This window comes from Alligator mississippiensis, chromosome 3 (assembly GCF_030867095.1).
Source record: "Alligator mississippiensis isolate rAllMis1 chromosome 3, rAllMis1, whole genome shotgun sequence".
Lineage (NCBI taxonomy): Eukaryota > Metazoa > Chordata > Crocodylia > Alligatoridae > Alligator > Alligator mississippiensis.
The window spans coordinates 167,086,403-167,108,910 of NC_081826.1; the positions used below are offsets into that span (position 1 = coordinate 167,086,403).

The 22,508-nt window shown below is 47.1% G+C and overlaps 3 protein-coding genes across 6 annotated transcripts; 2 read left to right on the plus strand and 1 right to left on the minus strand.

The window, feature by feature from the left end:
- The first annotated feature begins 933 nt into the window (after window positions 1-933).
- NDUFB6 (NADH:ubiquinone oxidoreductase subunit B6) lies at window positions 934-5,866 on the plus strand. Its single transcript, XM_006265460.4, has 4 exons — window positions 934-1,192; window positions 2,594-2,686; window positions 3,702-3,746; window positions 5,703-5,866. Exons 1-4 carry the CDS (start codon window positions 1,013-1,015, stop codon window positions 5,769-5,771), a joined length of 387 nt encoding a protein of 128 aa, XP_006265522.1. The 5' UTR covers window positions 934-1,012; the 3' UTR covers window positions 5,772-5,866.
- A 123-nt stretch (window positions 5,867-5,989) lies between these two features.
- LOC106738082 (tigger transposable element-derived protein 4) lies at window positions 5,990-9,315 on the minus strand. 2 transcript variants are annotated; one of them, XM_059724639.1, is made up of 2 exons: window positions 9,232-9,315; window positions 5,990-8,914 (listed from the first exon to the last, which is right to left on the minus strand). In XM_059724639.1, exon 2 carries the CDS (start codon window positions 7,986-7,988, stop codon window positions 6,444-6,446), a length of 1,545 nt encoding a protein of 514 aa, XP_059580622.1. In that variant the 5' UTR covers window positions 7,989-8,914; window positions 9,232-9,315; the 3' UTR covers window positions 5,990-6,443. The 2 variants fall into 2 exon arrangements, with proteins under 2 accessions (XP_059580622.1, XP_014451818.1); XM_014596332.3 differs by lacking the exon at window positions 9,232-9,315 and adding an exon at window positions 8,985-9,084.
- A 22-nt stretch (window positions 9,316-9,337) lies between these two features.
- TOPORS (TOP1 binding arginine/serine rich protein, E3 ubiquitin ligase) lies at window positions 9,338-22,508 on the plus strand. Of its 3 annotated transcripts, none has more exons than XM_019490793.2 (2): window positions 9,338-9,496; window positions 19,019-22,508. In XM_019490793.2, exons 1-2 carry the CDS (start codon window positions 9,338-9,340, stop codon window positions 22,088-22,090), a joined length of 3,231 nt encoding a protein of 1,076 aa, XP_019346338.2. In that variant the 3' UTR covers window positions 22,091-22,508. The 3 variants fall into 3 exon arrangements, with proteins under 3 accessions (XP_019346338.2, XP_019346339.1, XP_014451848.1); XM_019490794.2 differs by lacking the exon at window positions 9,338-9,496 and adding an exon at window positions 9,513-9,702; XM_014596362.3 differs by lacking the exon at window positions 9,338-9,496 and adding an exon at window positions 9,778-9,898.

Here is a 22,508-nt window from a genome sequence, read left to right on the forward strand (position 1 = left end):
GGCCTGCAGCTGACAGGTCTCTTGGCACCCACAGTGCCCAGGAGGTACAGACCTCTGGGTCCTGGCAGCGGCAGGTTGCAGCTGTGATTTCCCAGCCCTGGGGGTGCCTTGTGCACCCCCACAGCAGCTGTGATATCACAGCTGGGGGGGCACTCCACGGACCCCCAGAGCTGGAAGACTGCAGTGGCTGCAACTTCCCAGCTGTGGGGTGCCTACCACACTCTCCATGACTGGGAGTTCACAGTCCTGCAGCTGACAGACCACGCAGTTGTGCCCTATGTGCAGCAGGAGTCCTGTCGGCTGTGGGGACTTGCAATCCCAGCTGCATGTGCAGGGCAGCGTCCCCTACTCGCTGGCACAAGAGGAGCACAGGACTGATCCTGAGCACCCCCTGTTCCAGCAACAAGGCGTGATCGGAGCTGACGCGGGATCCCAGTCATGCAGCCTGGCGTGGTCAGAGGCCACAAGGGCGTGGATCCTGCGTTGGCTCCTTTGCCAGGGCGTGCAGAGGGGGCCAAGCCATGTGCACTAGGAAGGCCAAGGCGCTGCCCTGGGGTCCTGCCACTCCTAGGAGGATCCCAGTATGAAAGGCATCAACTAAAGGACCTAGAAAGGCCTCAGTTAAAAGGTCCAGTATTAAAGGCATCAATTACAGGCCGCCGTAGGGAAGGCGGGCACACGAGGAAGCCAGGAGGCCCCAGCCCAGCATCTTCCTCACCAGCAGCAGCAGGCCGCCCCACCTCCTTCTCCCTCCGGGCACTCTGCACGGCCTCGGCTGCGCGCCCGCCTCCGGGCACCAGGGGGAGCGCTCACGCCAGCCTGTGGGACGGCGACGCAGCTCTGCGCATGCGCCACCTCCCAGGCTCAGAGGGCGCCGGTGGCCCAAGCCAACTTCCGCTTCTGGCTCCTGCCGGCGGGCGCGTGCTTGTGGCGTCATTGTGGCGCGCCCGCCTTCGGCGCCTAGTACTCGGCAAGGTCGCGCTTCCGGTAGGGGGGTGGCGGTGGCGACGCCATGTCCGAGTACACCCCCGACGAGCGGCTGCGGCTGCAGCAGCTCCGCTCTCTGCGGCGCCGCTGGCTCAAGGACCAGGAGCTGAGCCCGCGCGAGCCAGTGCTGCCGCCGCGGCGGCTGGGGCCCGTGGAGGCCTTCTGGCATCGCTTCCTGCAGCCCGGCGGCGTCTGGCGGTACCAGGTGGGTCCCCCTGGCGCAGGGTGCCGCTCCCACCGCCCACCATTGAGAACAGTCTAGCTCCAACCTCTCTGGAACCCCCCTTCAGGTAGTTGAAGGCTGCTACTAAATCTTCTCTCACTTTTCTCTTTGGCAGACTAAATAATCCCAGTTCCCTCAGCCTCTCCTCATAAGCCCCATGCTCCCTGTTAAGACAGCAGCAGGAGCAGCCCTGGGTCCTGCCTCTGCACAAGCCACCAAGGTCACAGGGAAGGTGGAGGGCCCAGTGCCAGACATGGGATGAAGAGGGTGGTGTGGGCCTGTCCATCTGCACTCAGGAAGGAAGGTGATGATAGCCCACCTGTGCCTTGGCTGTGGCCTGCATCCCAGGCCTGTGAACACTGCAGTAGAAAGGGAAAGATGGGACTGAACCTCCTCCCCCAACACTGAAGAAGACAGGGATGTGTTGCCACCCTCTGACAGCCATGTTGGTGTCAGGTCATTGCACAGTAGACATCAGGGGATGCAAGGGGGCAGGGAAAGACAGATTATGTTCAATTTGCACTCATCCCATGTTGCCCCGGGGGATGAAAACAGAACTGCCTCTTCATCTGAAGTGGTTCTGTCCATTCTTGGTTGAAGTGGATGGATGATTGCACCTCTGCAGGCAGGGGACTGAATGGCAAAGGAGCAGCTCTGCAGAAAGGGACCTGGGGGTTACAGTAGACAGTAAGCTTACTAAGCCAAGAGTGCACCCTTGTTGCAAAGACAGCTAATGGCATACTGGGCTGTATTACTAGGAGTGTTGCTTGCAAATTGAGGGAAGTGATTATTCCCCTCCATTCAGCACTGATGAAGCCACATCTGAAGTACTGTGTTCAGTTTTGGGCTCTCCACTACAGACAGGATGTGAACAAATGGGAGAGAGTCCAGCAGAGGTCATAAAAAATGGTTTAAGGCCTGGGGACCATGACTTGTGAGGAAAGGTTGAGGGAATTGGGGTTATTTAGCCTGGAGAAGGGAAGACAGGTGGGGATTTAATAGCAGCCTTCAACTCTCTGAAGGGGGGTTCCAAACAGGATGGAGCTGGACTGTTCTCAGTGGTAACAGATGACAGAACAAGGAGCAATGGTATCAAGCTGCAGCAAGGCAAATTTAGGTTAGATATTAGGAAAACCTTTCTCATCAGGACGGTAGTAAAGCACTAGATGGCCTCCTGAAGTCCCATCCAACCCTGATTTTCTATGATGTCTAGTGAGACTTCACTTCCTAGGCATGTGAGGCTGGTTTCCCCAAAGTTTAAAGTTCTGTTAGAACTACAGAAGTGTCAAGATGCAGCTGGTCTGGGTGGATGACTTCAGCATTGGATGTTACATATGGTAAGATTTTAAAGTAAAGTGGATTATCATTTATTTTTGTTCCCAGGTTTTCAGAGCGTACCGTGGTGGTGTATTTGCCGTATGCTTCTTGCTTATACCTACCTGGGTTATTTACTACCATGTCAAATACCAAGTAATGGTAAGTAAAGAATTTGGGGGTAGTGTTTTAATAACGGGGTATTTTATGAGTTTTTTATAGTTGGAATGAAAACAACCACCTTTCAAATTTAGGCCTCGGGACTGAAAACTGAGCTAGTTCAGCTTATAGCCACATTATCAGATGCACTGCCTGATTTTCAATAATTGCAAAATTCTGGAACATGAAGCTCCCAACCATTTGCTTTTGTCCCCATCCAGTGACTGCTGATTCCACAGAGTCTGATTATTCTACCATTTTCTTTCCCTTTTATTGTAACTTCTGCCTTCTAGGTGTCTGTGACAGTCCCAAAACAAGCTACTTTCCATGTAATTTTCTAGAATAGTTTTAGAAGATTGAAATCAGAATGTATTATTTTTAGTGTCAGAAAACTTTTAAATATGTAAGTAATTTACAGGGCTTGTTTAGAATGGGAAAATACATTAGATGGGATTTATTTTGTCCTGGAGAAAACCAGTTTTTTATCACACTGGTAGAAATACTTGCACGTAGTCATGAGTGTCTGCACAAAAAACAATTTAATTATCTGGCAGTATTTAATGTGAAGTTAGCTTGAACTTAATAAATATCAGTCAGAGACAGTTCATGATTTACTTATATTTGTAGCAGGCCTGTAAACCATGGTCTCATACCTTATTACTTTCCTGAAGAAGCTGTAACATTGATAGCCAGGACTCAAGAAATCCTCTTGTAAGGCCTAGTTGCTGTTGGAGAAACAGAGGAGGGGAATGATAGCAAAATATACATTTTTCTCCTAGAAAAGTTTATTTTTGCTCTCACTTAAAAGTTTTGAAATTCTTACCTGTCTGAAGTGTGTTTTTATTGTTTGTAACTCTTGTCCTGAAGAACTATAAAGAAGTTATTAGAGAAGCTAGTGCTGCATAACATAAATTGTATTAAATCCTGTATTTTAGAGATGTGTATTTGTCTTCCGTATTTCAAAATCATCCTGCAAAATCTTTTATTCTGACCATTCTGTCCTTTTTTTTTATTACAGAATAAGCCATGTGGTCTTGTTTGCTCGAAGCCCAGAATATTCCCAGTGAGTCTATTTAAACTATTCTCTTATAATATGTTGGCTTCAAAAATAAAGGAATAGGGGGAAAGTGTGGAAAATGATTGGCAGAAGCAGAGTGAATGTGTGAGGATAATGGTTGTTTGGGAAATAAAATTAAAATGATTCCTTTTGATAAAGTGTGCAGATTACCAAAGGAATGTAATATGCTGTCTAAAGAAGCCTTAGAAACATTAATGATCCCCTCAGAATGGACAGTATAATCCTACTTTACTACTGCTACAGTGACTGGGACTTGAAATCAGAGTAAGCAGCTGATTTGTTGTTATCACCAGGGATCTGGGTTTTCCATTTTCCATGAAAAAAATGTGGATTTTCCCTCAACTGAGAAAAACACAGATTTTTCATTTTAATGGAAAAACATGTGGCTTTTCCATTTTCGCCAAGAGCTCTCTGCAGGCTGGCAGAGTTGCAGCCTGCAAGGGGCTGGGGGGAGTGGGAGAAGGATGGTCAGGCAGAGGATGCCATATGAATGTACATGCTCACACATGCATCTGGCAGCCTGGAGAGCAGCTCCTGCAGGTAAATCTGGCAGGGGAGGAAGGGTATAGCATCCCCATAAGGAGTGAGAGGGAGTTGGGCAGGCTGAGGCTACACATGCCCCCCAGATCTGTGTGTGGGGTGGGGGTGGGCTGCCTGCTGCTGCTGCCGCCTTTCCCCTGAGGCCTCCGCAGCCCAGTGGGTAGGACCTGGTGCAGCAGGGCAGAGCGGAACTGGGTAACTCCTTGCTGCTGCAAGCTCCGCACCACCCTGGCAAGGTGCCCCCTGCCCACCCAGCAGCAGGCGTAGTGGTGCAGAGTTGTGCCCCTCGCTGCTGCCAGGTGGGCATTTCATTTTAATCATGGATTTGGGGTTTTTCAATCAGAGAGTGCATTTTTATCAGAGAATTTGTGATTTTTAAACAGAAAACCAGGATCCTTGCTTATCACTGACTGTTCCTATGAGCACCATGTTGACTGCTTCTTGGATTTCTCCACAAAGCTTTACATTATGAAGGTTTTCCTTTCTATTCAAGGCAAACAAATCACGGTAGCTGGAGCATTTTCACTCTTTTTATAAGCACAAGCTCCCACTTCACTTCCTGTTACCCATTCTTTAGGATACAGATGAGCTTGGTATGGAATCATAGAGTACTGATTCCGTAGCACCCTTTGGAATGTGTAAAAGCCATGAAACCTGAAAAAAATACTATGAAAAGGTTTTGCTAAGGGGCACTTAGAGAGTTTGAGAGGCTGTCATCTGATATGGGGGCACACCTGGGGCTGTAGAGTGCTTTTGGTCACGTTTAGAGAATATATTGAAATCTAATAGATCAATGAAGTGTAAGCAGGACTTACTCAAGACTGTGTAGTCCCAGGGCCTAGAATGAGTTCCATTTCTAAAAAGATGCCCTTTTTAATGTGTGGTTAGGTTAGCGTGCTTGCACAGCAAAAGGGAAGAACGGCAGAAGGCAGGGTAGATTTTCACTTTATAGACTAGCTAAATCAGAGCTGCGTAACAAGCTTTCACAAGCAGCAGGATCAGTTCATCAGATACTCCATTGTAGCATCTGGTGAAGTAAGTCTGCTGCTTATGAAAGAGTATGCTATGCATCTCTGATTTAGTCTGTCTATAAAGTGCAACTTACTTATCTTCTGCCTGACTTCAAACTAATAACAAAACGACTTTCCTCTGCAAAGGGGAAGAGTGTCTGCGTGTGATATGGAGGGAAATGCACAATATTGTTTGCATGTAAAGTCATGAGAAACTACTTGTCGATGTTTAGTTAAAGAAAATGTGGGCAAAGGATTCAAATTTATTTGAAGAGAATCCATCTAGAACTGACCCAGTATAATGTTTACTTTTTTTCTAGTGTTTGTAATTTAGAAATGCGTGATCAGACCCTTGACAAATATTCATCGTGATCTTTTTTCATTTCATTAGGGTGACACAATTCTAGAGACAGGAGAAGTAGTCCCACCACTGGCAGAAGAAATTAGTGGTCATCACTGAAAGAATGAATGTGATATGATAAGCACTGGCTTTGTCCTTATGCAAGTGCGTTACATATATGTGGATGAACTGTACAATAAAGTCCACTTCCGTGAGATTAACGTGTCATCTTATTTCTTTCTAGGTATGTTTATTATAGAAAAGGCTGTTGTTCTCTCAACTCACCAGTGCATATAGTAGATAGTAATTTCAGGAACCTGCTTATAGGGACAAACTGGTAAAGTAAGATAATGAAAAACTTTTAATAGGAATCTTTGTTCGGAGTTCTTGTCGGGCTAACAAAAAAGTTGAACTTTTTATGTTTTGAGTTAAAAAATACTAAGTGTTTTCAGCTTTTCTGCTAAACAATCTACGTGGTAAAGCTTTGACACAATTATGGTAGTTTTAATAGTTTGAATTGGCAGCAAAACACATGCACCAGACAAACACTTAATCACTTCAAGAGGAGTGACTTAACAATAATGACTAGTTATCCATGAATGACAATCACAGCAAGTGAAACAGTAACTACTGATAATTAGTCACCATTACCTACTGCATTTTGCATGCCATAGTGACATAATAAAAGACTAACTTCAGACATAGTGAAGGAAAAAAATGATACAGAAATGCTTAATGTACAAATGTCTTATTACAAAAATTCAGCGTGTTTGCTATATAATAATCAAATGATTACAGTGGAGTAAAATCAGTCAAACACTTTTGCTTTGTGCTTTTACATGCACTCATTGCCAAAATAGAAGATAATTCTGCAAAGTGGAACAGTTGATCATCTATGTCTTGTTGAGCCAAGAAAAGCTGAAGAGTATCCAATGCTTTGCGAGCATCAGCTGGCTTGACAAGTGGTATAGAGGGCATCTGGATTTCTTCATCACTCACTTCACTGTCATCACTTGCATCATCTCTTTTGCTCTGCACTGCTGCAACAATATCCTCATCAGAGCACTGTTCTGCCACACAGAGAGAGGAATCAAAATTGATATAATCATCTGCTGTGAGAGTTGATGGCCAGATGCCTAAACTCTGAAGCTGTGAGCGCAGTTCATTCATGTTAGATGAGTAGAGTGCTTCAAAGTTAGCTGCTTCTGGTGGTACATGATGCTCTTTGACAAATCCGGCATGACAAAAACAGCTGGCAATTGTGCTTTGCTGCACCAAATTCCAAGCTTGTTTTATGAGCTGAACTGCCATCAAAACATCTGGCTTAAAGCACTCCTTAGCATCCATGGCTAACAAGATCTTGCTCATCAGCAAACGACGATAGTGAGCCTTGAAGGTTTTAATCACACCACTATCCATGGGTTGGCTGTGTGACGTGGTATTAGGAGGTAAGAAGACAACCTGAACAGCCTTCAAGCCACTAATGCTTGCTGGATGAGCTGGACAGTTATCCACAATGAGTGCCACTCTTCTTTTCTGAGTGTGCATCTCTGCATCAAAATCTCGCACAAACTCTTCGAAGACAGCACCAACCATCCAAGCCTTCTTATTTGCAGTGTAATACACAGGGAGACTCTTCACATTTTTGAAACAACATGGGTTCTTTGATTTACCAATCACCAATGGTTTCCTTTTATCACTTCCATCCATATTTGCCATCAGCAGTATGGTTAGGCGCTGTTTGCTATGCTCACCATCAATGCACCTCTTGTCTCTAAAAGCCAGAGTTTTATTTGGTAGCATTTTGTAAAACAGGCCCGTCTCGTCAGCATTGTAAATGTTCTTAGCATCATATTCACGAAGGATAGAAAGCAAGGTTGTGTTTTTCCACAATTGGATGCCCCCAACAGGGATTGTCTTGCCCTCGCCGCAGGCTCGCTTCAGTGAAATAGCATGGCGTGCCTTGAATCTTTCCACCCATCCTTCATTGCAATTAAAATCGGAGATGCCCAGCTGACTGGCAAACTGAACAGCCTTGCAGGCTAGCAAGGGCCCGTTAATAGGAACGTTGTTTGCACAGGCTTGTCGTAACCACTGCACCAGGCAAGCCTCTACATCGCCATTTAACGCTGTACGCATTCTCTTTCGATCTGGACGAAACATTGCTTGGTCAACGGCATCCAAAATCTTTTCCTGGTTTTGCAGCCAGCCATTCAGTGTGGTACGTGGCACACCAAATTCTTTACATACTTGGGCTTTTGATTTACCTTTAGCTATTTCTCGTATGGCGTCTGCTTTCCTGCTCAATGTGGTGCTTCGATATGCCTTACCGCTCATTGTTTCTCTATTCAAATGCTTGGCATCAAGCTGGAATTAGGCCTGGCTGCTGCTTGTCACATGCCTTAAGCTGGTTCCCTCACGAGAGCACTTCAGTTAAATCTGCAATGTGTTCGCAAGGTGGCGGTCAGTTTGATACGCCAAAGATTTATGGAGAGCAAACTACATTGCACCTCTGTATGTGGTGACTGTGGGAAATTCACGGCTTATAGTTTGCACCAGTGACAAAGTAGCTGAAATGCTTTGTGAATAGGAATGGTGAAATGCACTGAAGAACACAAGAGGGACAAGTTTACCTAATGACTAAACTGAACCCAATTCTGCTGCATTAACTTTTCCCCTTAATTTTGATGAACCGTTAGGAAACTATCCCGTTTTCAGAGTACTTTGCTGTTCAGGAGCACATGTCTTGGATCCCTCAGCCGCCCCAGCACCCGATCCGCTCTGGCTGTCATCCTGCCGGCTGCTCTGGGTGCAGCCAAAGTCCAGGCCTGGCCTTTCAAACCTGCTTCTCCCCAAAGGGCAGCTTTTGACTGTGTCTCAGGCCCCCAGGGAAGAACTGACGCGACGGCTGGTTTGAACGGGGGAAAGCTGCCGCAGGCGGGCTGCCTCGCACACGGGTGGGAAACAGCTGCCACCGTCGAGTCGCCTGCCTACCGCGGGGCAGCGCTTGCTCACGGTGGCATCAGTGCAGGGCTGTGCTCTCCCGGGCGGCCTGGGAGGGAGGCTGCAGGTCTCCGCGGGGAGGCGCGGGGCATCCGTCTGCAGCTGCCCCTCCCTCCTGCCCACGGGTCACGGCTGGGCGCGGGCCCGGCGCCCGGCCATGCTCAGGGCAGAGAGGAGTCGCGCTGCAGGCGGCCCTGCGCTGCGCGGCGCGTGGCGTAGATGACGAAGCCCCAGGACAGCAGCACCAGCACCGCCAGCACCTGCGGGAGGACCACACGCGTCAGGCCGCGCCCCGGGGCCCGCCCCCCACGCCGCCCTCCCGGCCCGTACCACGGTGTAGACGCGCTCCAGCTGCCGCGGGCCGAGCGGGGCCATGGTCCCAGCGCTCGGGCGGCGCCTTCCCGCGGGCGGGGCGACACGGGGTCACTATGGCGACCGTCAAGCCCGGGGGGGGGGAGAGCTATAGCGCCGCCATATTTAGTGCGGGCACAGACTAAGTCGAGGTTGGGGTGGCATTGTTCTGCCCGCAGTCAAGATGGCTGCCGCGCGGCGTCACCGGCGCAGCGTGCCCCCTCACCTCCTCCCTGGGGGCGGGGGAGGAGAGCGCGGCTCTCCCCTTCCGTTCCCGGCAGTCCCCGCACCGCTGTCCCGGGCCGGCCCGGGCGGCGGGGGGGGCATCATCCATGTGCGACCCACTGCGCTGCGGCTGCGACGCGCGACGCTGCCTGGGCCGCCGCCGCCTGCGGGTCGGGCCGGGCGCCACGAACCGCGCGCGGGCGGCGCCTGAGGGCGGCGACGGGCGCGGGGCTGCCCCGGGTGGGGCGCGGGGCGGCGGCGGCGCGGTGAGTGCCTGGGCCTGGCGCGGGGTGGCGGCCTCGTCCTTTGTCTGCGCACGGGGCAGGGCGGGGCAGGCCGCGTTGTTCCTTCCTCCTTCCCTCCCCACCCGGCGCCCCCGGGAGGAGCCCGGCTTCGGCGGTTCGGGCCCTACTGCCCGCCCCGCTCCGTGGGGGCCCCTGGTGGTGCCGCCTTCCGTACACCAGCCTCCCAGGTGCGGGTGGAAGTTTCCAGCAGGCGGGTGGGGGCGGGGAGTATCAGGGAGAGTCACAGCAGTGGTCAGGTCCTTCCTGCTTTAGGCTGATGATCAGGGAGGGAGGGAGAAGTCTGGGCTTGGAATCTCCCGACCCTTCCCCCACAGCCTGTGCTTGGGTGAGTTGCAGCCCTGGATCTCGTGCATGCAGGAGAAGGTCAGTCTGAGCCCCTGTTTACAATAGGCTGCTTCTGCACCCAATACTTCTGCCAGCGTTAAACGTCCTTGGTTTTCTGGCGGCTTGCGTGGCTCCATGTAGTAGCTCTGCTGTGTGAGCCTAAAGTGTAACCTGGGCGGCACCAGCTGTAGGAAATTTGCTGGTGGAGGGGTCCCCGTGTACCTGATGGCATCAGAAGCCTTAGCGTGCCCAGCAGAGGTGGGCTCATTCTGCTGGTTCTGCTGCTGCAGAGGAGGTTTGGGTGTGGACATCTGCCTGTAAAGCTTTGTAGCATAGACTAGGCTAGTGGTTTCCAATCTGTGATATGCTAACAGCCTGTCAGTGGTACGCGTTAACAGATCTATTATAATTACTTTATGTGACAAAAAATTGCTGGTGGTACTTAAGGTTGTATCATTTTAAATGGGTGATGCGCAACCTGTCAGAGTTTGGGAACCGCTGGACTAGGCTTCAAGTCATTCCTTTACGTGGGAGTATTTGTGCTCTTTAAGACATGGGGGAAGGAGGACATGGAAGTGGTCACACTTTGTGTTTCATGTAATAGTCTAGTAGGTAAAGAATATGCCTGGAAAATGCTTTCTGTGTCCTCTTCTGGCTGAGGGGGCTCCTAACATTCTCCATATGAGTGGGGGTTAGCAGCCTTTTCTGGTGCCAGGGTGAAATGACCCAGCTCTGATTGAAGTGTTACAACCCAGCTGCCACTTCTCTCTGCTGCCTCACCTTGGCATAGTATGTGCAAAGTGCCTGGCCAGCCAACACAGCACCACCAAAGCTTCCCTGCCCCCAGTGCCCCACTCCATGGGCCAGATTCAGCTTGTGGGCTGTAGGTTGCTTATCTTTGCTAGTGTTTCACAGTGATCAGACAGAGCTAAGCAGGGTAGGAGTAATCTTGCTGAAGATGTATAGCAAGGAATGAAAGACTAAGAACAGGGAGCAAGAGCCAGCATGCTCTGCACTTAGTAATTAGGGTGCACTTCTGAATGTCTTGGCTTACACTGTCTGTTTTTAGGTTTGTTTGTGTATTGGGAAGTGGGAGGCATGGTTTTGAATCTGATCAGGCTGATGAGAGCACAGATTTTCCATATCCCAGGTGGTGGCACCACCACTACCACCTCTTCCCCTGGCAGCCACATTTTTTAAATGTCTGATGTAATGCTCCCAGCTTGTTAGATGTGGTGCTTGGAGCATGCCTCCTCCAGTAAACCTAATTTGTGAATCCAGGCTGGACTTAGGCATGAATCTTACTCAGCCTTGTCCATAGGATGTCAGCTTTAGACTTAGAAGGCATCTGGGCAGCATGGGGGGTGTTGCTGGCAAAGGCTAGCAAAGAATTTAGGCGCTTATGGACTTCTAGATGTCTAAGCAGTTAGGCAAGGGGCTTAACTAGATTGTAGTTTGTTTATTTATTTGCTATGATTTATAGCCTACTGTATCCAAAAGGTTTAGGACTAGGGTACCAGAATTAGTCTCTGTCCCTTTCTGTATCTAGATATATTCATCCCCAACTGAAAATTGGACAGAGGGAGTTGCCTTTGTAGCAGGAATGTGATGTTTGCTGTGCTAGGAGAGGTGTCTGTGGAACAGGATACAAATCTCAGTTTTCATTCAGTTAGCAGAGACTTGGTATCATGTGGCAGCTGAATTGCCTGAGAGACCATGTGTACTGTGTGTGCTACGGCCCAGGGCTGCAACGGTTTAACAGGACTTTCCCTGCAGTTACTGCTCTTAGTTGCTCTGGCACCAGTGCAGGAACTGAAAACAGAGCAGCTGTATTTCTGTGCTGCTCTTGGTGTGTCTAGCTAGTGTGGAGGAGCTGTTGACTGACTCAAATGCAGAGGCTTCAAAGAAATGGACATGGGTCAGCAGTGTGGGAGGGATGGTTTTAAAGATGTGATTGTGGGGTGGGGGCTGGAGTGGAGCTGCAGCCAGTGGCAGGGAAGGGAAGAACGAGGATTGAGATCAGAGTAGCCCTTACACTATGGAGTGCTGACTTCTCTGAAAACTCACTAGGTTGAGGGTCAGCAACCTATGGCCTATGTACTGGATACAGCCTGCAAAGAGACTTTATATGGCTGCCAAGCATGCTGCTGCTTCCCCAGAGCCACAGCAGAATAGGACAGGCAGGACTACTGTGCCTCCCAGCAGTAAGTGGGGTCTTTCTGGAGATCCTTTCCGGATTCCAGCCAGTCCAATTCTGTTCCACAAGAGCTGACGCAGAAAGTTGCTGAGCTCCAGTTGCAGCTTGTTGGGATCAATGAATCCAGTTTAAGAATCAGCAGAACTGTGTGGTGGCAGTATTTGACTTCCTTCCACCTCCTTTCTGCCTGCTACCATCAGCTGCTTGGCCCCTATGTACAGAAGCTGGGTCAGAGGTAGCTGATTGGGCTGTTTTGGGGGACAGCGATTCATTTAGGTGTTTTGGATCACTGTTCTGTTTTGATTTGGCCAAATCTGTTTCAGAGATTTGGATTGGCCGGGGAGAGGCAGGCACAGTGAGGTGACTGCTGGTTCTCCCGTGGCTCCTCTGGCTGTGCCTGCCTCTGCCTCTGTGGGGGAGCTGCAGGAGAAAAAAAAAAAAGCCAATGACACTTTATCGTGCATCAGCAGATGGATGACGAAATAGGTCCAAGGAGGTGATACTTCCCCTCTATCGGCTGCTGGTCAGACCGCAGTTGGAGTACTGCGTGCAGTTCTGGGCGCCACACTTCAAGAAGGATGCGGATAACCTGGAGAGAGTCCAGAGAAGGGCCACTCGTATGGTTAAGGGCCTGCAGACCAAGCCCTACGAGGAGAGACTAGAGAAACTGGACCTTTTCAGCCTCCGCAAGAGAAGGTTGAGAGGCAACCTTGTGGCTGCCTATAAGTTCATCACGGGGGCACAGAAGGGAATTGGTGAGTATTTATTCACCAAGGCGCCCCCGGGGGTTACAAGAAACAATGGCCACAAGCTAGCAGAGAGCAGATTTAGACTGGACATTAGGAAGAACTTCTTCACAGTTCGAGTGGCCAAGGTCTGGAACGGGCTCCCAAGGGAGGTGGTGCTCTCCCCTACCCTGGGGGTCTTCAAGAGGAGGTTAGATGAGTATCTAGCTGGGGTCATCTAGACCCAGCACTCTTTCCTGCTTATGCAGGGGGTCGGACTCGATGATCTATTGAGGTCCCTTCCGGCCCTAACATCTATGAATCTATAAGCCCCCATGGCTGCCCTGCCCAGCCCAGCCCAGCCCCAGCCTCAGCCTCCTGGCACTTTAAGAGGAGGGCTGTAGGGCTGTGCTAGACTCTCCCGGGAGGCACCTCCGAAACATCCGAAACATTTCCAAAATGTTTTGGATGGTTTTATTTCAGAGATGTTTCAGAGCCTTCTGTTTCATTTTGGATTCGGTGTTTTGGGCGCCAAAGCACCTCTGAAATGAAATGGCTGCTGCAATTTTGCATAGCCCTAATGCCTAGTCCCTGACACTTGGGTCCTCCAATTTTGACTCTAGCTCCCCCTGGATTGAATGGTTCTTTTGAGTGCAGCCATAACTGCAATGCCAGTGGAGTGGGAGTTTGCTGGTATCTGCCTGTTCCAGGTGTATCCATAAGGCAATGTGCTGGGTGGCTGTGCATTGTCCCTGGCAGAGGAATACAAAGGGGAGTCTTCTTACTTTCTTCTCTAAGCCAATTGTAGCTTGCTTTGGCTCCTTGGCTGCCTAAGTTTACAGGGAGTTGGGCCCTGTTTTCCTGTTAACACAGCATAACAAGTAGACACGGGGCTTGAAGGGACAGTGCTTCATCCAGTAAGTAGGGCTTCTTACCATGGGAAAGAAGAGAGAAAGGGCACTGCTAGTCAGCACTCGGTATGGGGAAGTTCTACTGATGTTCTCTTTGAGCTTGCTCTAAGTAAGGGTTTGGGTGGCAAAGGCACTGAGGGGAGTGTTAAATGGCTTTATTTAGACTCCTGGTTTAGACATTGTGGAGCTTGGTGGAAATGCCTGTGCTATTCAGCTGCCAGCTATTGCTCGATTGTTCCATGGCAGCGTGGCTGGGTACGTGACTCCCACAATGCAGAAGACCCTGTTTTCTTTACTTAAATGTTGGCCTGGACATCCCAAATTTTACTATCAAAATAAAAGAACGAGTCTAATCACTCTGATACTGCAAATCCAGGTACCAGCACATCCCAGAGTACAAGAAAGCACGCCAAAAATGTTATTGTCACAGAAGTATATATATCCTGTTCTTCCTAAGTTTTGAGTGGGAGTGCACCATCATTTGGCCTACTGTCCAGTGAAAGCTTGTTGACCCTTGGACTGGGTTATTCATTCCCATCCAGTTTCCACAGTAACATGTATATTTGGCAAGAGGACTAGTACAAAATCTGGGGTGTGGTAAGGGGAAGTGGAGTTAAATTGAGATCAAGTGGGGGCCATGAGGTATAGCAAACTGAGAGAAGGAGCAGGGACTGCATATGTAGAGACCTTAGGTTAGTAATTTAAAATTGTATTATGCAGATGTATGAGAGGGTAGAAATAAGGCTTGGTGGAATGGAAATCCAGGAAGGATGGTCATTCCTCAAGGGAATGATCCTTTGGGCAACAAAGGGAACAATCCCATTGCACATAAACGGGGGCAGAGGAGTCAAGAAACTCTCTTTGCTGAAGAGGGAAATCCAGGAAAGCCTAGGGGTGAAAAGAGGCATACAAGCTGTGGAAAAAGGGGGTAGCCACCAAGGAGGAATATACCTACTTGGCTCTCACATGCAGGGAGTCAGTTAGGAAAGCCAAAGCAGCAAAGGAACTCAGGCTGGCATAAAAAATTAAAGACATAAAGACTTTAATATAGGCTGGCAGCTGAACAGCACAGGCATTTCCACCAAGCTCCGCACTGTATAGACCAGGAGTCTAAAAAGTCCTCCTTCAGGTATATAGGAAGCAAAAAGAAGGCGCATGGCAGCATAGGCCCCTACAGGACAGACTAGGGCTATTGGTGACAGATAAGAGCGACAAAACTAAGCTCTTCAATGAGTTTTTCACATCTATATTCCTGAACCATAGATAAAGACATATCTCCCAGTTGGATTATAGACAGGCACAAGAGGGACACCAGCCCGCCAACAGTTAGTGCTGACCTAGTGAAGGGACGCTTGGAGGGGCTGGATGTGTTTAAGTCAGCAGGCCCGGACAATCTTCATCCAAGCGTGCTGAGGGAATTAGCCAGTGTCATAGCAGAACCATTGGCAAGACTGTCTGAGCACTCATGGCACTCGGGGCAAATCCCAGATGACTGGAAAAGGGCCAATGTGGTCCCTATTTTCAAGAAAGGGAGGAAAGAGGATCCGGGTAACTAAAGGCTGGTTAGTTTCACCTCTGTCCTTGGGAAAACCTTTAAAAAAATTATTAAGAAATACATTTGTGGGAGTCCAGCAGGAAAAATAATGCTGAAGGGCAATCAGTACAGATTAATAGCAGGTAGATCCTGCCTGACTAACCTTGTTTCATTTTATGATCAGGTCACAAAATGCTTAGATGCAGGAGTCGATGTAGATGTCATTTACTTGGATTTTAAAAAGGTCTTCAATATGGTGTCTCATCCCATTCTTACAATTAAACTAAGCAGCTGTGATGTAGATGATTACACAATCAGGTGGGTGGCTAATTGACTTACAGGACACACCCACAGAGTGGTGATGGACGGGTCAGTATCAACCTGGAAAGATGTGGGCAGTACGGTTCCCCAAGGTTTGTTCCTTGGACCAGTGCTGTTTAATATCTTCATCAGTGACTTGGATGAGGGTGTGGAGAGCACTCTGCCCAAATTTGTGGATGACACCAAATTATGGGGCAAAGTAAACACACGGGTGGGCAGGGAATGGACTCAGGTGGATTTGGACAGGTTGGAAAAGTGGGCAGAACAGAGTAGGATGTAATTTAACAAAGCAGTGCAAAGTGCTGCACTTAGGGAGAGAGAATCCCCAGCACACTTACAGACTGGGAGATGACCTAAGTAGCACAGTGGCAGAAAGGGATCTCAGAGTCATAGTTGACTCCAAGATGAGCACCCCAGTGTTCTTTCCTGCCCAGGGCAGGGGGTCAGACTTGATGATCTAGTGAGGTCCCTTCCAACCCTAAAAATATATGAAATCTATCTAAGGTTGTACAGATTGCCTTAATTTTAGCCTTCCCAAACATTTCAAGTCCTTGACTCAGTAGTCTTGATAGTCTTTTAATACAAAATTTGTGTGCAGTATTGACAGCACCAATTATTTATTTTCAGTGAATCATGATTACTGGTGATAATGTAGAAACCTAAACAGTAGGCTTGATAGGAAGTCTTTCTTCTCTTGATGCTGGCTGTGAATGTGTTGCCTTGGATTTGATTCTGTAGCAAATTGACTCCATAGTAAGAGGCTGAGAGATGACCAGCTCTTCCAAGGTAGGTTCTATCACAGCATTTTGCCACTAAGAAGTCAGTGAGCTGGTATCTATTGAGCAAAGTGCCACACCCAAGATGCAAGTGACTATGGGTGTAGACTCAAGATGCCTTCCATGTAATAACGTTACCCTACATTTGAGTGATTTACTCTGTAACGGGGCTGTAGGTCGAGAGTCCACTTTTAATGTGGGAAAGAACATCTTGGGAGAGTGAAAATATTTTTTTAATTCTTAGAGAAAGTGTGAAATCATCTTCATGGTTGGTACCGGTAATCTCAACATGTTGGTGAAGGTTGTCTTGGCACGTTTGACACTTACTCTTTACTTTTGCTTTTTAAAAAGTCCCCGAGCGTATAGTTTCCTTTAAAATTTATTATTTGGTTTATATGCAATAGGAGATGCACAGCATATTAAACATACTTATTTTATAGGAGATTAACATTTGTATACCTAGACTTCCAAAAGGCCTTTGATCTGGTATCCCATGATGTTCTCACAGGAAAATTGGAGGATTGTGGGCTTAACTGCTCGACAGTCAAGTGGGTAGGAAGCTGGCTGCGGGGTAGGACCCAGAGAGTTCTAATGAACGGATTTGTGTGTCCTGGTGAGAAGTGGTCAGTGGTGTCCCTCAGGAGTCAGTGTTTGGTCCAGTGCTTTTCAACATCTTTATCATGGAGGTGGGGGTTTTAAAGCTCACTGGCCGAGTTTGTGGACAACAAGTTATGGGGAAGCGTGGTCACACTTGAAAATAGGCTGCAGATAAAGGCAGACCTAGACAGGCTAGCAAGTTGAGCAGATCGGAACCAGATGAAGTTCAACATTGAAAAGTATACAGTGCTTCATCTGGGGATGAACAGTCCCCAACATACTTACAGGCTCGGTGGTGCCAACCTGACTAGTATTATGACTGAAAAGGACCCAGGGGTAACAATAGACTGTGAGCCCATAGTGCGATGCTGTAGTCAGCAGGGCAAGCAATACTTTGGCATGCATCAACCAATGTATCTCAAGCAAAACCAAGGAAGTGATTCTTCCGCTCCACTCGGCACTGGTGAGTGCAGCTGGAGTATTGCATCCAGTTCTGGGTGCTGCACTTCGACAAGGACATGGTAAAGCTTGAGAGAGTCCAGAGGAGAGCCACCCATATGATCAGAGACTTGCAAGGCAAGCCATACGAGGAAAGGCTGAGGGATGTGGGCCTCTTCAGCCTGAAAAAAAGAAGGCTGAGAGGAGACTTGGTAGCAGCTTACCCTTACATCAGGGGAATACATCAAGGGCTTGGCGAACAACTGTTCACCAGCGCACCCTTGGGGAGAACCAGGAGTAATGGCCACAAACTCCTGGAAGACTGTTTCAGGCTTAACACTAGGAAACATTTCTTCATAGTTGGGGTGCCCAAACTGTGGAATATACTCCTTCCAGAGGTGGTGCAATCACCTACCCTGGAAATCTTCAAGAGGAGACTGGACGATCACCTCTCTGGGGTCACCTGACCCCAGTTGTCTTTCCTGCCTGGTGCAGGGGGGCTGGACCCAGTGATCTTATGAGGTCCCTTCCAGCCCCTAACAATCTATGAATCTATACTGACTGCCAAAAACTCACTTACCTTGCTATTGATGTCAGCTGACGTCATTATCTGGCATTGCTGAAACAGCAGTGTCCTCTCAATACACAGGTAAGTATTTTTGAGGGAATGTAGTCTGACCGCCAGACTTGTGTTTCTTTATGCTTCCCCACCATATTTTTCCCATGCGTCCTGATATACATTGACTTCTCTACAACTGGCTGACAGTCCAAATAGCACACAAGCTAAGCTATCAGTTTTGCACAGCAGCATTGAACAGAGGAGTCTGACTCACTGGTTAAATTTAATCTGCTTTATGATTTGAATGGCTCTGAGAATGGAAGTCTTGCAGTGGGGCAGAAGCTGCTGACCTTATAAAAAGCAAGATGGAGGAAGAATAACCACAGCAAAGTAATAACAAGAGAAAAAATAAGACACTTTAAAGTTGAGAGAAAATAAGGTTTAAGGAAGAGGTAAAGGCAGAAGGAATGGAAGTAAACATGAATGCTAGTGACTTAACTGTTTAGTTGTTGAGAATGATGGCATTTCAGAGTTTAGGGGTAAACAATCGATATGTGTATATAGTGCACTTCTCTGTAAGCCACATTTATTAATCTGAAATATCTGGGATGTAGCTCAGGAACAGCACTTGAAAATAAAGACCATAGAAAAATGCTGCACTTAATGGGCAATCTTGAGAGCTGGATAAATCGCAGTAGCATTGCTGGTTTCAGTACTGAAAACCTGATTTGCTTACCTTGAGCAATTGGTTGCATTCATCTTTTTTTTAAGTATTGCTTTGTGCATGGGGGTGATAGTTACTCATGACTGGTTTTTAAAATTCTGTAGGAAAAACAGTGTGTGTGTGGGGGGGGGTTGTAAAATAAAGCTGGTGGAGTTAAATAAATAAAAATACTTAAATAATAGTTAAATAAAGCAGGGGGGAGATAAATAAAACCTATCTGTGTCTTCTGGTCTAGTGAGTTAGCAACATTTTATTTTCAAATTTTGGGAAGATTCTTATTAAAGTATTTGTTTGCTTAGTATGCTCCCAAGTACCATTTTTTTACAGGAAAAGTTTAGCAACACCCATTGATCTTCGCATTTATTTTTCTTTTCAAGGATATGACCCCTGCAACTGAGGAACGTGCTGTGGATAGCAGCTTCTCACCGAGAGCTGGAACAAGCAGACTGCATCAGACAGTGCCCACAGATGCATCTCCAGACTCAAAGTGTCCAATCTGTTTGGACAGATTTGACAATGTAGCCTATTTAGATCGTTGTCTGCATAGGTTTTGCTTCCGCTGTGTTCAAGAGTGGTCAAAAAACAAAGCTGAATGCCCACTCTGTAAACAGCCGTTCCATTCTATTATCCACACTGTGAGAGCTGAAGATGATTTTAAAGAGTATATACTAAAGCCTTCAGAGAATGGCTCTTTTGCTAGCCCTAATGGACGGAGATTTCGTTACCGCACTACCGTTACAAGGGAACATCGTACAACTTCTTCTCAAAGGAGTTCCTCTTCTCGAAGGACGCTGTCACCCCCAGACAATGGAATATTGTTTGAAGCGTTCTCAAGTCAGCCCGTGCAACAGAGAGACGTTGGGATTCAACAGATGATAAGAAGGCTTGCCTCAAGGAGGCAGGCTAGTGCAGAGGGCAGGTCTCTGCGACAAATTCAAGAACAAGAAATAATTAACTTCCGAAGAGCTCTCTATCGCTCTGGTGTGCGCATTAGAAGTGTTCAAGATGGTGGTCGCTATAGAGAAATTTCAGCAGAGTTTTTCCGCAGGAACCCTGCTTGTCTTCACAGGTTAGTTCCGTGGTTGAAGCGGGAACTAACTGTCCTTTTTGGTGCCCATGGTTCTTTAGTCAACATTGTTCAGCACATCATCATGAGTAATGTGACTAGATATGATCTGGGAAGTAAGGCCTTTGCTGATGACTTAAAGCCTTTTTTACTCCGTCGCACTGACCACTTTTTACATGAATTTATCAGTTTTGCCCGATGCCCTTTTAACATAGAAGCATATGACCAGCATGCCAATTATGATTGTCCTGCTCCTTCATATGATGAAGGAAGCCACTCGGAATCATCAATTATTACAATATCTCCAGATGAGGCAGATTCCCAAGAACCAGATCATAACGCATCCACAACTGGTACTGATCAGGCCCCTTGGGATGATGAAACCCCAGGACCATCATATTCAAGTTCAGAACAAGTTCATGCTGCTGTGGCTTCTCCTTCTGATACTTCAGAAAGTTCTGATGAGGAACCTGCTCGAAATGGATCAGATGCACAAGGGCAGTCACAAGCTAATACAGAGCCAAATGATATCAGTGATGCTTCTTCAGAAAATTGTGTCATTGTTGGTTATGTTAAGCCATTAGCTGAGAGAACACCAGAACTTGTTGAGCTGTCCTCTGATTCTGAGGAGTCAGTTGCTGAGGAGAAAAGTGAGAATGTGAAGAAACCACAGCCTATCCAGTTTCACAGTTTCAGTGACAGTGAAGCTAGTGGGTGCTCATTACTGCACTCCCCAGTATCTAAAGATAATAAAAGTATCTGTAAAGGCAGCATGTCACCCTTGATTAAGACAGCAGAAGCGGAAAAGAGTGAGGAAGATAAAATAAGAGATGCATCTACTTGGGACTCTTTGCAGGGTTCCTCTACCAGGAAAAACAGTGTGTGCTCTCCATGTAACCATAGATTATCCAGAAAGAGGAGGTCAAGGAGTTCCGAGTCGTCTTCCCAGCACTCTCATAGCAGAGACCGTCACAGCCATAGATCCAAAAGGAAACATCGTAGCAAGGAAAGCTTAAAAAACCGATTACCAAGAAGCAGGGATAGTAGCGGGCATAGAAGTAAAAGAAACAGAAGGAGATCAAGAACTCGAGACACAAGTTTATCCAGAAAAAGCCTGACTCTCTCTCTAAGTAGCGAGAGCACTATATCTAGAGGTGTTAGCAGGTCACGATCCCGCAGTAATGGCCATAGTAAAAGAAGATCCAGGAGTAGAGAGAGTGATCACTATTATATAAGAGAAAATTACCAAAATAGGTATCAGTGGGGATACACTTTCTACAGTAGACGCATGGACAGAGATGGCTATGAGTCCTCATATAGAAGAAGGGCTCAGGCCAGAGCTCATTATTCAAGGCAGTCAGCAAGTCCAGAATATAGAATACAGTCTTTTTCGGAAAGGACAAATACACGAAATCAAAGAGGACACAATGAAAGCCAGTATTACTGCTATGAAAGACGCAGGTCAAGGAGTCGATCTAGTAATAGATCTAGGACCACATCTGGAGGGGCTGATAGAATGCGGTGTGAAAAGCCTGGTGGAAAAAGGAAATACAAGACGCGCCACTTGGAGAGTGTGCACAAGGAGAAGGCACCAAGCCCTTCTAAAGGAGAAGGAAATGGCCACCAGAAACCTATGTCAAAGTACAGTGGTTGCTACCAAAATGAGAACAGCCCTCAAGAAAACCAAGCAAGCAATGAAACGAAGCATAGAAAGAGAAAGAAAAAAATCAGAAGCCCGAGTGTGGAGATTGTATATGAAGGAAAGGCTACTGACACAACTAGGCATCATAAAAAGAAAAAGAAAAAGCACAAAAAACACAGAAGACACCATACAGGTAATTCAGCACCTCCTTCTCCAGTCGTGATTACAGTTGACAGTGATAGTGATAAAGAGATTGGAATATGTGAAACTGTGGAATGTGACAGTAGTGTTTCTTGGACAACCATAACTCAGTTAAACGAGCGAGAAAACGAATCTCCATCATCTCTCCTGGACACAAGCAATCATAAGGATGTATATGCAGTAACTGGTGAAACTGCAATATCGAACAAGGATCGTATTACTAACAGTAGGAAAGACCTGGCTGATGACATTGGAAATGTAGATCTCCGGCTCCAAAAAATATCAGATGAGCAGACTCCTGCTGTGGCTGTTAGCAGCAGCAGTAGTTGTAGTAGTAGCAGTAGTAGTAGTAGTAGTACATTGGGAATTGAAACTCTGCCTATCAATGTTGAAACTGCACAGATGGAAGCATCCAGCCATTTGCCTTCTCCCAGGACATCATTTGTAGATAACTCGGGGAGGCCACCATTAATATTAAGACTGCCAAAGAAACTTATTGACAGATCATACTGGCTTGACACTGCAGAAAAAAAGATGTAGCTTTTTTCACTGAGCTCTTCTTAAAATCATTCTTAAAATTATTAATTTGCTTAGACATATTTTTCCCTGGAAACAAAACCCTGGTTGTGATTTCTGTGCGATAAGACTGTTTAGAACATATCTGGGACATGTGTGAGATCCTTGAATGTATGCACTTTTAAGTACAAGAAAGTAGAATATTGTTAGTAACTTAAAAGTTTTTCAAAATAAACTTGTAAATTTTAGGAGGTGTAATTTCCTAAAGCCATACTGTATTCTCATATTATGTAAGATATAGCCACAAAATCTTTCAATATTGTGTCTTTTAAAAAAAAACAACCCTAAAGCCAGAACATACATTTTCTGCTGGTTTGTTCTTTTTATTTTATAAAAGAGAAATTGTATAATTCACAAAATAAATTCAGGTTTGGTTCTGCTA

Coding starts and splice junctions, on each gene's coding strand:
- NDUFB6 (XM_006265460.4), top strand. CDS start 1,013: ATGTCCGAGTACACCCCCGACGAGCGGCTGCGGCTGCAGCAGCTCCGC. Junction 1,193..2,593: donor GCGGCGTCTGGCGGTACCAG/GTGGGTCCCCCT, acceptor TTTTGTTCCCAG/GTTTTCAGAGCGTACCGTGG. Junction 2,687..3,701: donor ATGTCAAATACCAAGTAATG/GTAAGTAAAGAA, acceptor TTTTTATTACAG/AATAAGCCATGTGGTCTTGT.
- TOPORS (XM_019490793.2), top strand. CDS start 9,338: ATGTGCGACCCACTGCGCTGCGGCTGCGACGCGCGACGCTGCCTGGGC. Junction 9,497..19,018: donor CGCGGGGCGGCGGCGGCGCG/GTGAGTGCCTGG, acceptor TTTCTTTTCAAG/GATATGACCCCTGCAACTGA.
- LOC106738082 (XM_059724639.1), bottom strand. CDS start 7,988: ATGAGCGGTAAGGCATATCGAAGCACCACATTGAGCAGGAAAGCAGAC.